The 13,237-nt window shown below is 38.9% G+C and overlaps 1 protein-coding gene across 1 annotated transcript; it reads right to left on the bottom strand.

The window, feature by feature from the left end:
- Positions 1–8,402: 8,402 nt before the first annotated feature.
- On the bottom strand, positions 8,403–10,046 carry LOC135096930 (KRAB-A domain-containing protein 2-like). Its single transcript, XM_063998705.1, has one exon. The coding sequence runs from the start codon at positions 10,044–10,046 to the stop codon at positions 8,403–8,405; it is 1,644 nt and encodes a 547-aa protein (XP_063854775.1).
- Positions 10,047–13,237: the final 3,191 nt, after the last annotated feature.

Here is a 13,237-nt window from a genome sequence, read left to right as displayed (position 1 = left end):
AAAACCTCTTCACTCCGCTCGGAAAAAAAATAAATAAAAAATTATATATATATATATATATATATATATATATATATATATATATATATATATATATATATATATATATATATATATATATATATATATATATATATATATATATATATATATATATATAGTTATGTATCGTACTGATAGATAAGACCTATACGAGTATATGCACAGACGGCTCCCTACTTGATCAAATAGCTTTCCTATGTATATTTCTAACAAAAGTAACACCTGTCATCTTTTTTTTATGGCAGCTGCCATTGGCTAGTGCTGCCTTTGACATGAATCTGGGCCTGCCTTCTTTCTCTGCCCCTCCACATATCCATGCCCGTCCGTCTCCCCATCCTTCTCGTACCTCCTTCATACAGACACACATACAGAAAGAGAGAGAGAGAGAGAGAGAGAGAGAGAGAGAGAGAGAGAGAGAGAGAGAGAGAGAGAGAGAGAGAGAGAGAGAGAGAGAGAGAGAGAGAGAGAGAGAGAGAGAGAGAGAGAGAGAGAGAGAGAGAGAGAGAGAGAGAGAGAGAGAGAGAGAGAGAGAGAGAGAGAGAGAGAGAGAGAGAGAGAGAGAGAGAGAGAGAGAGAGAGAGAGAGAGAGAGAGAGAGAGAGAGAGAGAGAGAGAGAGAGAGAGAGAGAGAGAGAGAGAGAGAGAGAGAGAGAGAGAGAGAGAGAGAGAGAGAGAGAGAGAGAGAGAGAGAGAGAGAGAGAGAGAGAGAGAGAGAAAGTGCACTTGGGCACACCACATGATTGGTTTAACTTCCAGGAAGGAAAATAGATAACAACATCCTGTGTTTGTTTGCGTGTGTGACAAGTCCAACTGGTATTTTCATAGCTTTCTCTCTCTCTCTCTCTCTCTCTCTCTCTCTCTCTCTCTCTCTCTCTCTCTCTCTAGAGAGAGAGAGAGAGAGAGAGAGAGAGAGAAAGCTATGAAAATACTCGTACCAGTTGGACTCTCTCTCTCTCTCTCTCTCTAGAGAGAGAGAGAGAGAGAGAGAGAGAGAGAGAGAGAGAGAGAGAGAGAGAGAGAGAGAGAGAGAGAGAGAGAGAGAGAGAGAGAGAGAGAGAGAGAGAAAGCTATGAAAATACCAGTTGGACTCTCTCTAGAGAGAGAGAGAGAGAGAGAGAGAGAGAGAGAGAGAGAGAGAGAGAGAGAGAGAGAGAGAGAGAGAGAGAGACGGGGGGGGGGCCGCTTAGATAGAGGAGATAGGGACAGAGGTATGAGAAATGTAGAGACAAAGAGGGAGTTGGGATGGGGAGGCAGACATGGAGTGTGGTAGACAAATCGATGTGTGGCTTAATTGTCACGTCACGACTTCTGGACTATGATATTTATCTATTAAAATCCCTTGAGTTGACATGTTTCTTTAGCTACAAATAAGAACAGGAAGGCTGCATCATCAAGCAGGGAGCCATCTGTACATAATACATAAAACAATGTAAACGTAATCAATCCTGACCTGTCCATTTCCTGTAGAGTTAACACAGGCTTTTTTTAAGTAGACCACCCTGTATCAACATGACTTTAACAAGTGTCTGGCCTTCAGATAACACATCAATGCTTTTGTTCCACTCTAAATTACATTTTAATTACTTATCAAAAGAGATTTTCATAAAAAAAAAATATGAGTAATAAAAAATAAAAAAAGAACTCCCAAAAAAACAATAAACCGCTATATATATATATATATATATATATATATATATATATATATATATATATATATATATATATATATATATATATATATATATATATATATATATATATATATATATATATATATATATATATATATATATATATATATATATATATATATATATATATATATATATATATATATATATATATATATATATATATATATATATATATATATATATATATATATATATATATATATATATATATATATATATATATATATATATATATATATATATATGTGTATATATATATATATATATATATATATATATATATATATATATATATATATATATATATATATATATATATATATATATATATATATATATATATATATATATATATATATATATATATATATATATATATATATATATATATATATATATATATATATATATATATATATATATATATATATATATATATATATATATATATATATATATATATATATATATATATATATATATATACACATATATATATATGGTGTGTGTGTGTGGCGGAGGAGTAAACAGAAGAGGGAAGGTGCTCCTTGTTTTATCACAATTTAAGAGACTCTAGAGACCCTACGACCTTTCAACACTCACTCAGCAACGCATTAAGTACGTGAGTCCATTGTGGTTGCTTCATGTAGAAGAGGAGTTTTGGACTTAGCCGTTATTTGCCTTTTAAACCTGTGGTGCCTGGGCAAACCCTCCCCACGACCAGATTTCTGCAGGTGGCGCATGCGGAGTTGGAACCTGACTGGGCTGTTGTCATAGCAACCACAGTTGCCACACCTTACCTACCCATCTTCTCATTATGGCAAGACAGTTGTCAGATTTAAGAAAATTACAGAAAACTCAACTTTCTCGGTTGTCAAAAGACGAACTAATAGAGAGTATTCTTGCATCGAGTGAACAAGATTCTATTGCAGAGAAGTTGAACGATGTAATAAAGGAATTGGCAGACCTGAGACAAGCACTAACGTCACCTGGAAGTGTCATCAACACTAAGATTACTGAGTTGCAGCAGCAGGTCAACGTGCAAGATGAAATAATATCAAAACAACAACGTTTTCTTGAAGGACTGGATAGGAAGGAACGAGAATGCAACTTAGTAATACTCGGTGTCCCAGATAACGGTGAAGAGCTGGACGGTGAGACAGAGGACGTGGATAAGGTCAGCAAAATCTGGGATGCAGCTGGTGCAACGAGCGAGGTGCTGAGTGTCCGACGGCTGGGTGACGGTGGTGTTGCTGGGGGAGCACGACCACGGCGCTCTCGTCCCATCCTGGTCACCGTGAGATCCAAGCAAGACCGGGATGCTGTGCTCAACAAGGCTAAGAATCTCAAACAATGCAACACAGAAGCGTACAAGACTATTTTCATTAAGAAGGATGTTCACCCGAGTGTCCGAGCAGAGTGGAGGAGGTTGCGTGAAGCAGAGCAAGCAGAGAAGGAACGTCCGGAAAATGTTGGCTGCAACATTGTGTTTAACGCAAGAGAGCGTCAACTCTACAAGGATGGTGTTGTGATCGATAAGTGGAACTGGCAGGGTTTTTAGGTCGACCACAACATAATACTAGAGTTCTTAAAATCTTGTCTTGGAATATTAACGGTTGCAAAATTAAGTTAGAAAAGAAGAATGTGGAAGATATGTTACTGAAATATGACATTGTGGCACTGAATGAAGTGAAAACATCGCTACGTGTATGCTTGCCTGGCTATGTTTCTTACATGAGCTACAATCAGAACGCAGCTCATCGTGGCGGAACAACTGTTATGATAAAAAACTGTCTCAGTGAAGATGTAATAAGAGTGGATACGAGCATGTGTGACCAGGTGTGGTTTGAACTGAGTTGTGTACCTGGAGTAATGTTTGGTGCCTGCTACATACCCCCAAGTGACTCACTGTACTTCTCTCACGAGTCATTTGCAGCTATACACGAGAAACTCATGGAAAACAACTGTGATAAGTGTTTAATATTAGGTGATGTAAATGCGAGGTTGGGCAAAGCTGTAAGAGATATTGCCAATAATACTGAATATGCATATCCACTCATACCAGATGATGTAAATACTCCCAATGATAACGCTTATGCCTTAGCATCAGTTTGTAAAGACAATAACTTAATTGTGATCAACAATCTGAAAACTCGTGAGAAGCACTTTGTAAGCAATCTGACATTTAAGAAAGATAGCACATGGATTTCCGAGTTGGATGTTTGTATAGCGTCAGAGAAGTTAGTCAGGAATATTGATTTGTTTCAGGTTCACCAGACAGAACACTTGCCATCAGATCACGCTCCGATAGCGGTCCAATTATGCTTGCATAAAGTCAATCTTGACCATGTGTTACGGCGTGCCTACCATTTAGGCGGTCATGCATCACTACTAGGGACTGCGGAGCGTGCTAAGATGACGAGTAAACCTATAAAATTCAATCAGATTAATCATGATATGTTCTCTAATTTAATTTCTAATGTGCATGTGGATGGTAATGATGTCACTGTAGATGAGTTTGCAGAAAAGGTGTCTGAAGTGTTGTACGAATGTTGCAGTAGGAGCCGTGGCGAGACGGCGGCAGGTGAAGGTAATGATGTACGAGTACATGACAGGACATACACTGACCGCTGGGACAGACTCCTACAGGACCGTGATGATTCTCGAGTATGGAGGGCGATAGATTGGAAGGGTAAATATCAGGGTGATTGTAAGGAAGATGGTCGTCCTTATGATCAGGAATTTAAAGAATTTTATGAGGAAGTATTGAATCCTACTGTGGCAGATAATTTAGATGACGGAAATCATTTACCAGTAAATATTCCAATTCTAGATGACCAGATAAGTCCAGAGGAAGTTCAGAAGCAAATAGACAATATTAAGCCAGACAAGGCATGCGGTCCAGATGGAGTCTCTCCCGGTGTGTTAAAGCTACTTACAGGGCAATGGTTGCTGATAATTACTACATTATTTAATACTATATTCGTGTCAGCTTCATATCCTAGTCTATGGTCTACGGCTAAACTGTTCATGTTATTTAAGAGAGGTAACAGACGGGAACCTCGTAATTACCGTGGTGTGACTATTATTAATTGTCTCGCTAAACTCTTTGATATGGTACTGTTTGCGCGACTGGAGAGATGGTTCAAACCATACAGGGAGCAGGCTGGAGCACAGAAAGGTCGTGGCTGCATTGAGCATATCGTAACATTAAGATTATTAACTGATATGGCTAAAAGGAAGAAAAGGAAACTTTTTTGTAATGTTTGTGGACTTTACTCAGGCTTACGATCTGGTACCTAGAAGTATGTTATTTGCAGTTCTGAAACGGTTGGGTTGTGGTAGTGTTATGCTGGCGGCACTTGTTGCTATGTACGTGGTAACGAACAGTGTCATCGGTTCAGTGATAGTAGCAGCCACGGTCGGGGTGCGTCAGGGTAGCTCAACATCTTGTCTGCTCTTTGTCCTGTACGTTAATGACCTGATTAAGATTATCAAAGAAAATAGTAATCCTGATGGTTTCTTGTCTTGGCTACATATTTTAGTCCTAATGGATGATACGGTGCTCCTTGCAACAACCAAAGATAATTTAATCAATAAGGTAACATTGCTAAAACAGTACTGCGATAGCTATGGCATGAAGATCAATGCAACAAAAACAAAATTCTTTGTTATATGTGGTACAGAACACGACAGAGAGGCAGTAAGAGTAGATGACCTGGTGGTGGAGTCGTGCGCACAGTACACCTATCTTGGCTCACCATTTACAGCTGACGGTTCCGTGTCAGCGGCAGTCGCGGCTCACATGCAGGCAAAGATGGCACACTTTAACAAATTTGTTTTATTCTTAAAGAAGAATTGTGACTCGCCCTTTATCGTAAAGAAGAGAATATTTGATGCTGCTCTCATGTCAGCCGTGCTGTATGGGTGTGAGTCGTGGCTGAACGCTGACTTAAAACCAGCCACAAAAATCTACAACTGGGCATTAAAACAGCTACTTGGAGTTAGGAAGACCACCTGCAATGATATGTGTTACATTGAATCTGGATATCCACCTTTAAAAGATCTTGTACGAAGTAGACAAAGAAAGTTCTTCACTAAAGTGTGGCGAGAAAGATCTGTAATGAATGACGATCCCCTAATGTTGGTAATACATAAAGTACTGGACACTAGATATACTACGAGAACATATGTACACGGATTGATTTTTGATAATTTAGATGATATCATATTAACAACAGAATCACTAAAGAACGATATTTTGAGATCCGAATCATCTAGGAGAATGACTTACCGAGAAATCAATCCGGGTTTATCTGTTCACGAGGTTTACCGTGTGAGGGATAGTATACCAGAAAGAGAGAGGATGTCATTTACACAGTTTAGGTTGTCAGCTCACTCTTTAGCGGTGGAGACTGGCAGATGGAATAGGAGGGGACGTGGTCGTCTACCTATAGAGGAGAGATTGTGTCCATGTGGCTGTATACAGACGGAAACACATGTGGTACAAGATTGTCCTAGTACACAACATGTGAGAGATAGTCATGATTTTGTAACTATTCAAGATATTTTTTTCTGAGCAATATTTTAATATGGATCAGTGTAAAATTGTTCACCTAATTCTGTCTTCATATAACTAAGTAGAAAAAAATAACGGCTATATAGTCAGAATATAATTCTAACATTTTAACATTTTTATACAATCTAGCTTATTAGTTCATTTTTATCACTTGTGTCAGTAAAAAGTAAAATCTGTACTTAGAAATAATCTAAAAGAGTACTTCTGTTTGTTTAACTAGGATGTCAGTACATTGAACGACATTGTTTACTCATGTTATATTGTTTATATGTAGTTAGTAAAACACACTACGGGTTCCTGATTCACAAATTATTTTAAGATATTTTAAGTATTTAGAAATTTATGAGTTTTAATTTTGTGCTGGACCATGTTATGGTGTATTTGTATGTATATATTATATTTATGCTGTATTATGTTGTGGTCAATAAAATGTCTATCTATCTATCTATCTATCTATCTATCTATCTATCTATCTATCTATCTATCTATATATATATATATATATATATATATATATATATATATATATATATATATATATATATATATATATATATATATATATATATATATATATATATATATATATATATATATATATATATATATATATATATTTTTTTTTTTTTTTTTTTTTTTGGGGGGGGGGGGTTTCAATCCTGGATGAGGAAGATATAAAGTGAGAATAAATGGAGATGGGATGAAATTAAAGCAGAAATTTAGTGGAGATGAGGTGGAGATGAGAAGAGGAGGTCGAAATAGCAAAAAAAAAAAAATAAAAAATACTCGTAGCATGGCGATGATGTGGAGATAAAACGGTGATAAGTAAAAAGCTAAATAAAATCAAGTAAACTGAGAGAGAGAGAGAGAGAGAGAGAGAGAGAGAGAGAGAGAGAGAGAGAGAGAGAGAGAGAGAGAGAGGAGAGAGAGAGAGGGAGAGAGAGAGAGAGAGCAAAAGTTACAATTACCTCCATGCATCTGCCAAACTCCAAAAGATGGGCAGACTCTCCCAAGCACTATCTCTTAGTCTTCTTAGTCTCTCCTTCACCTCCACCAATGCCGAGTTTTCAGGAATGCCAGTCTGGGTGCTGCTGTGCTGCCTGGCCTCTGTGATTCCTGACTAGCCTCTATCCCCCTCAGTGTAGCTTCCAGCTGATTGGTGAAAAGAGAGCAACAATAGTCTAATCTTTGCAGCCTCTTACTGAAACTGGTAACTATTTTTCATCTGGTTCTTGTTTGTGTTGTTTTTCATCTCCTCCTCTTCCTCCTCCTCCTCTTTTTCCTTATCTTCATAATAATTCTCTGCTATTTTCTCCAGTTCATGCATGTATTCTTTCACTTCCTCCTCCTTCTCTTCTCCTTCCATCCTCACTTGTGCATCGTCTGTTCCCCTCCCTTCCTTATCTTCCTTCTCTTCCTGTCCTTTCACACTGCCTGTTCTTCTCTCTCTTTGCAGTGAGAGAAAGATGTAATGCAGAGCTACTTTGATCTTTCCAAACTGTTCACCAGTCTCTCTAATTCCTCTTCTCTCTCCTCCTGCACCTGTGTGGGTTATTATATATATATATATATATATATATATATATATATATATATATATATATATATATATATATATATATATATATATATATATATATATATATATATATGTTACAGTCAAACTGTGAAATCAGTCATTTCGTGAAATGACTGAACTTCTTAGTCATTACATGTATTGCCTGTGGAGGCCAGTCAGTTCAGGAAATGACCGAAAATTATAGCCATTTCATGAAATGACAAAATTTTTTGTCCAGCTATTTCACGAAATGACTAAAGAAATTTAGTAGAAATTCAGGATTATCTACATAATTTGTTTTTATTCAAATACAGTATAGTTTAAAAGCATGTTAAAATACAGTATATTTTAAAAGCATGTTAAAGTTCATAAAAAATCACAAATTACAAAAGTACAACTGTAGTTCAAAAATAAATCACTTAAACAATAGAATTACATATGACAACACAATTACTCATTCATGCTACTTGTTTGTACAATTAAGGCTGTTATGACATCTACTATTGCAAAGCTGTTTAGATTTGAAACATTTACATCGGTTTGATTGGCATTTTTTTGTGACCATTACAAGAACACTTAACAAAACCTTGTCCTCCATTGACAGATTCTTTGATAACGGCTTCTCGGAGAGAAATTTCTGTATCACTGTTAATGTCACCCTTTCTCAGCAATCTTTCAGGACAAATGTCAAATTGATTCCTTGAATAGCTTCCTTTTAGAACACCACTTTTGGTAGTTACTTTGTACTGATCGTTTATGCTGCTACTCACTATAACTCCTAAGATGTTCCTTGGGTCTCCACGACCTCGATCAACTAAAGGAATGGGAAGAGCAACGTTGTCTCCTATCTCACCTGCTTTTAACTCTATTCGACTTCTCTTCACCATACGCTCCGCTTGTTGTTTCTGGGATTCGCTGGCAGCTATACGTTGGGAGTTGATGCTGTGTTGCAGTTGATCAAGATCAGGGTGATGAGGGGATACAGGTTCATGTTCTTCTTCTTGTTCTTGTCCATGTACTTGTTCTGGTTCACTGGCAGCTATACGTTGGGAGTTGACATCAATTTCTTGCTCATCCTCGTTAATTTCGGCTGCGACTGGTTCTTGGTCTGTACTTTCTGTTTCAGGATTGTTGGTATCAGTCTCTCTTTCTTGAAGCAAGGTTACAAGGTCTTGTTCAGACTGCAGGGAACTGATGATTTCTTGTGGAAGTGATGTTGATGTCAGTCCGACTCTGGCATTCACACCAAACATTGCAGCATATGGACTTCTCTTGATCCCTGCGTGATAGGCAGAATTCTTGGAGAATTGAACAAATTTTATGCCCGTTGCCCAGTCCGTTGAGTTATTGTCAGCCATCCAAGCAACAAGCATGTCCTTTATGTCACCATTTGCTCTCTCCACGGAGCCTTGACTCTGTGGGTGTCTTGGCTTACCATGAACGATGGATAATTCAGGCCACATGGAACACAGTTCAGTAATGATCTGAGCAGTAAACTCAGAACCATTGTCTGATTGAAGAATTACAGGAGCCCCCAAGAGAAGAAAAATATCAGCTAGTTGGAATGCTACTTCAGCTGCACGCTTTGATTTGAGTGGACGCAGAACGCAAAACTTTGTCAAGTGGTCTTGGTAAACCATAATCCATTTGTAAGTTCTACACGACATAGACTGCATGTCAATAAGATCTACTTGTCCACGTGATGAAAATTCACTACTCAGAATAGGTTTAACCACAACTCCCTTTGTCATTGGTCGCTTTCTCTTTTTCTGGCATTCCTGACACAACGATTTGAATAGTTCAACTGTATCCCGCTGAATATTGGCGTATTTCACTTGGAGTTCTTTAGTCATTCTATCTCGACCACCGTGCTCAGTTGCAACATGGGCCCTCTTAACAATGTCATAAGTGTCTTCAATGGAGACATAGTACACCGGTGTTTCATCTGGGGTTTGTCGTTTCTTAATAAGTTTCTCAACATCACCACACTGTAGCACTTCATATTTACTCAGAAGGTAGTATTGATGGCGACTCTTAGTGTTCTTCCTTTCACTAGTTGTGCGAATGTCCTCAATAATTTGGAAATATTCTTCTTTCGGAATGAGATATTTGCGACACTTCTCATACCTAGAATATAATTCTTCACGAAATTTTAACTCTATGCTTTCAGACATCTTGTGAAGGAACTGGCTTCAACTGGAATCAGCAAAGAGACTCGGAGCTGAGTGTTTAGTGTGTGCTCTCAATGTGGCTGAGCTGAACTTACTGATTAGTATTAGTGGGTGTATCACTGTCAATGACGTCATGCCTGTCAATGGACGTCAAACCGCTAGTTCACATCGTCAAACCACTAGTTCACATTTTGCCTAATTCAAAACAGCCATATAGTGTAACAAGCATGACAATAATTCAGTCGTTTCATGAAATGGCTATAATTTTCAGTCATTTCGTGAACTGACTGGCCTCCACAGGCAATACATGTAATGACTAAGAATTTCGGTCATTTCACGAAATGACTGATTTCACAGTTTGACTGTAACATATATATGAGAGACACTGACCAAGGGCAACAAAAATCCAACAAAAAATGCCCACTGAAATGCCAGTCCCATAAAAGGGTCAAAGCACTGGTCAAAAACTGATGGATAAGTGTCTTGAAACCTCCCTCTTGAAGTAATTGAAGTCATAGGAAGGTGGAAGTACAGAAGCAGGCAGGGAGTTCCAGAGTTTACCAGACAAAGGGATGAATGATTAAGAATACTGGTTAACTCTTTCGTTAGAGAGGTGGACAGAATAGGGGTGAGAGAAAGAAGAAAGTCTTGTGCAGCAAGGCCGCGGGAGGAGGGGAGGCATGCAGTTAGCAAGATCAGAAGAGCAGTTAGCATGAAAATAGCGGTAGAAGACAGCTAGATATGCAACATTGCGGCGGTGAGAGAGAGGCTGAAGACAGTCAGTTAGAGGAGAGGAGTTGATGAGACGAAAAGCTTTTGATTCCACCCTGTCTTAAAAGAGCAGTATGAGTGGAACCCCCCGACATGTGAAGCATACTCTGTACATGAACGGATAAGGCCCTTGTACAGAGTTAGCAGCTGGGGGGGGGGGGGTGAGAAAAACTAGTGGAGACGTCTCAGAACACCTAACTTCATAGAAGCTGTTTTAGCTAGATATGAGATATGAAGTTTCCAGTTCAGATTATAAGTAAAGGACAGACCGTGGATGTTCATTGTAGAAGAGGGGGGCAGTTGTGTGTCATAGAAGAAGAGTGGATAGTTGTCTGGAAGTTTGTGTCGAGATGATAGATGGAGGAATTGAGTTTTTGAGGCATTGAACAATACCAAGTTTGCTCTGCCCCAATCAGAAATTTTAGAAAGATTAGAAGTCAAGCGTTCTGTGGCTTCCCTGCGTGAAATGTTTATTCCCGAAGGGTTGGACGTCTATGAAAAGACGTAGAAAAGTGCAGGGTGGTATCATCAGCGTAGGAGTGGATAGGATAAGAAGTTTTGTTTAGAAGATGATTAATGAATAATAAGAAGTTTTGTTTAGAAGATGATTAATGAATAATAAGAAGAGAGTGGGTGACAGAACAGAACCCTGAGGAACACCACTGTTAATAGATTTAGGAGAACAGTGACCGTCTACCTCAGCAGCAATAGAACGGTCAGAAAGGAAACTTGAGATGAAGTTACAGAGAGAAGGATAGAAGCCGTAGGAGGGTAGTTTGGAAATGGAAGCTTTGTCCCAGACTCTATTAAAAGCTTTTGATATGTCCAAGGCAACAGCAAAAGATTCACCATAATCTCTAAAAGATGATGACCAATACTCAGTAAGGAAAGCCAGAAGATCACCAGTAGAGCGGTCTTGACGGAACCCATACTGGCGATCAGATAGAAGGTTGTGAAGTGATAGATTTTTAAGAATCTTCCTGTTGAGAATAGATTCTTTAGATAGGCAGGAAGTTAAAGCAATAGGACGGTAGTTTGAGGGATTATTAGAACGGTCACCCTTTTTAGGAACAGGCTGAATGTAGGCAAACTTCCAGCAAGAAGGAAAGGTAGATGTTGACAGACAGAGCTGAAAGAGTTTGACTAGGCATGGTGCAAGCACGGAGGCACAGTTTCGGAGAACAATAGGAGGGACCCCATCAGGTCCATAAGCCTTCCGAGGGTCTAGGCCAGCAAGGGCATGGAAAACATCATTGCGAAGAATTTTAATAGGTAGCATAAAGTAGTCAGAGGGGGAGGAGAGGGAGGAACAAGCCCAGAATCGTCGAAGATAGAGTTTTTAGCAAAGGTTTGAGCGAAGAGTTCAGATTTATAAATAGACGCGGTTGAAATAAAGGAGGGAAAGAAGAAGCAAAGTTAATGGAGATATTTTTGGCTAGATGCCAGAAGTCACGAGGGGAGTTAGATCTTGAAAGGTTTTGACACTTTCTGTTAATGAAGGAGTTTTTGGATAGTTGGAGAACAGACTTGGCATGGTTCTGGGCAGAAACATAAAGTGCATGAGATTCTGGTGATGGAACGCTCAAGTGCCTTTTATGGGCCACCTCTCTTTCATGTACAGCACGAGAACAAGCTGTGTTAAACCAAGGTTTAGAAGGTTTAGGTTCAGAAAAAGAGTGAAGAATGTACGCCTCCATGCCAGACACTATCACCTCTGTTATGCGCTCAGCACACAAAGACGGGTTTCTGACACGGAAGCAGTAGTCATTCAAAGGAAAATCAGCAAAATACCTCCTCAGGTCCCCCCAACTAGCAGAGGCAAAACAACAGAGGCACCTTCGCTTAGGGGGATCCTGAGGAGGTATTGGAGCGATAGGGCAAGATATATATATGAGATTGTGATCGGAGGAGCCCAACAGAGAAGAAAGGGTGACAGCATAAGCAGAAGGATTAGAGGTCAGAAAAATGTCAAGAATGTTGGGTGAGAGGTATACAGCACAGAAAAATTCAGTTTGAGAGTGACTCTGTAGTCGGAAGATTCAAGAGCGTGGGCACAAGAGCAGGTTAAGTCATTGCGCACATAAACGCAACATCCAGCTTTGAATCGAAAATGAGGATAGAGAAAGTAAGAGGGAACAGAAAATGGTCTACTGTCAGTTGCCTCAGACACCTGAATTTTAATGAGGAAAAGAAGATGAGGTTTAGAAGAGGAGAGGTGGTGTTCTACAAATTGAAAATTAGATCTTAGACCGCTAATGTTGCAGAAGTTAATGGAGAAAAAGTTGAGGGGGGTGTCAAGGCACTTAGGGTCGTCGACAGAAAGGGAGTTCGACCTGGGGACATTTATGGTCCCCTCCTCAGATGGGGACTCCGAGGCTGGTGTAGGAGTCGCCATGATGATTTTGAAATTTTTGAGTGAAGGG

This window comes from Scylla paramamosain, unplaced genomic scaffold (assembly GCF_035594125.1).
Source record: "Scylla paramamosain isolate STU-SP2022 unplaced genomic scaffold, ASM3559412v1 Contig9, whole genome shotgun sequence".
NCBI classification, from domain to species: Eukaryota; Metazoa; Arthropoda; class Malacostraca; order Decapoda; family Portunidae; genus Scylla; species Scylla paramamosain.
Note: the sequence above shows the minus strand (reverse complement) of the source record. Positions and strands in the feature narration are given on the sequence as shown.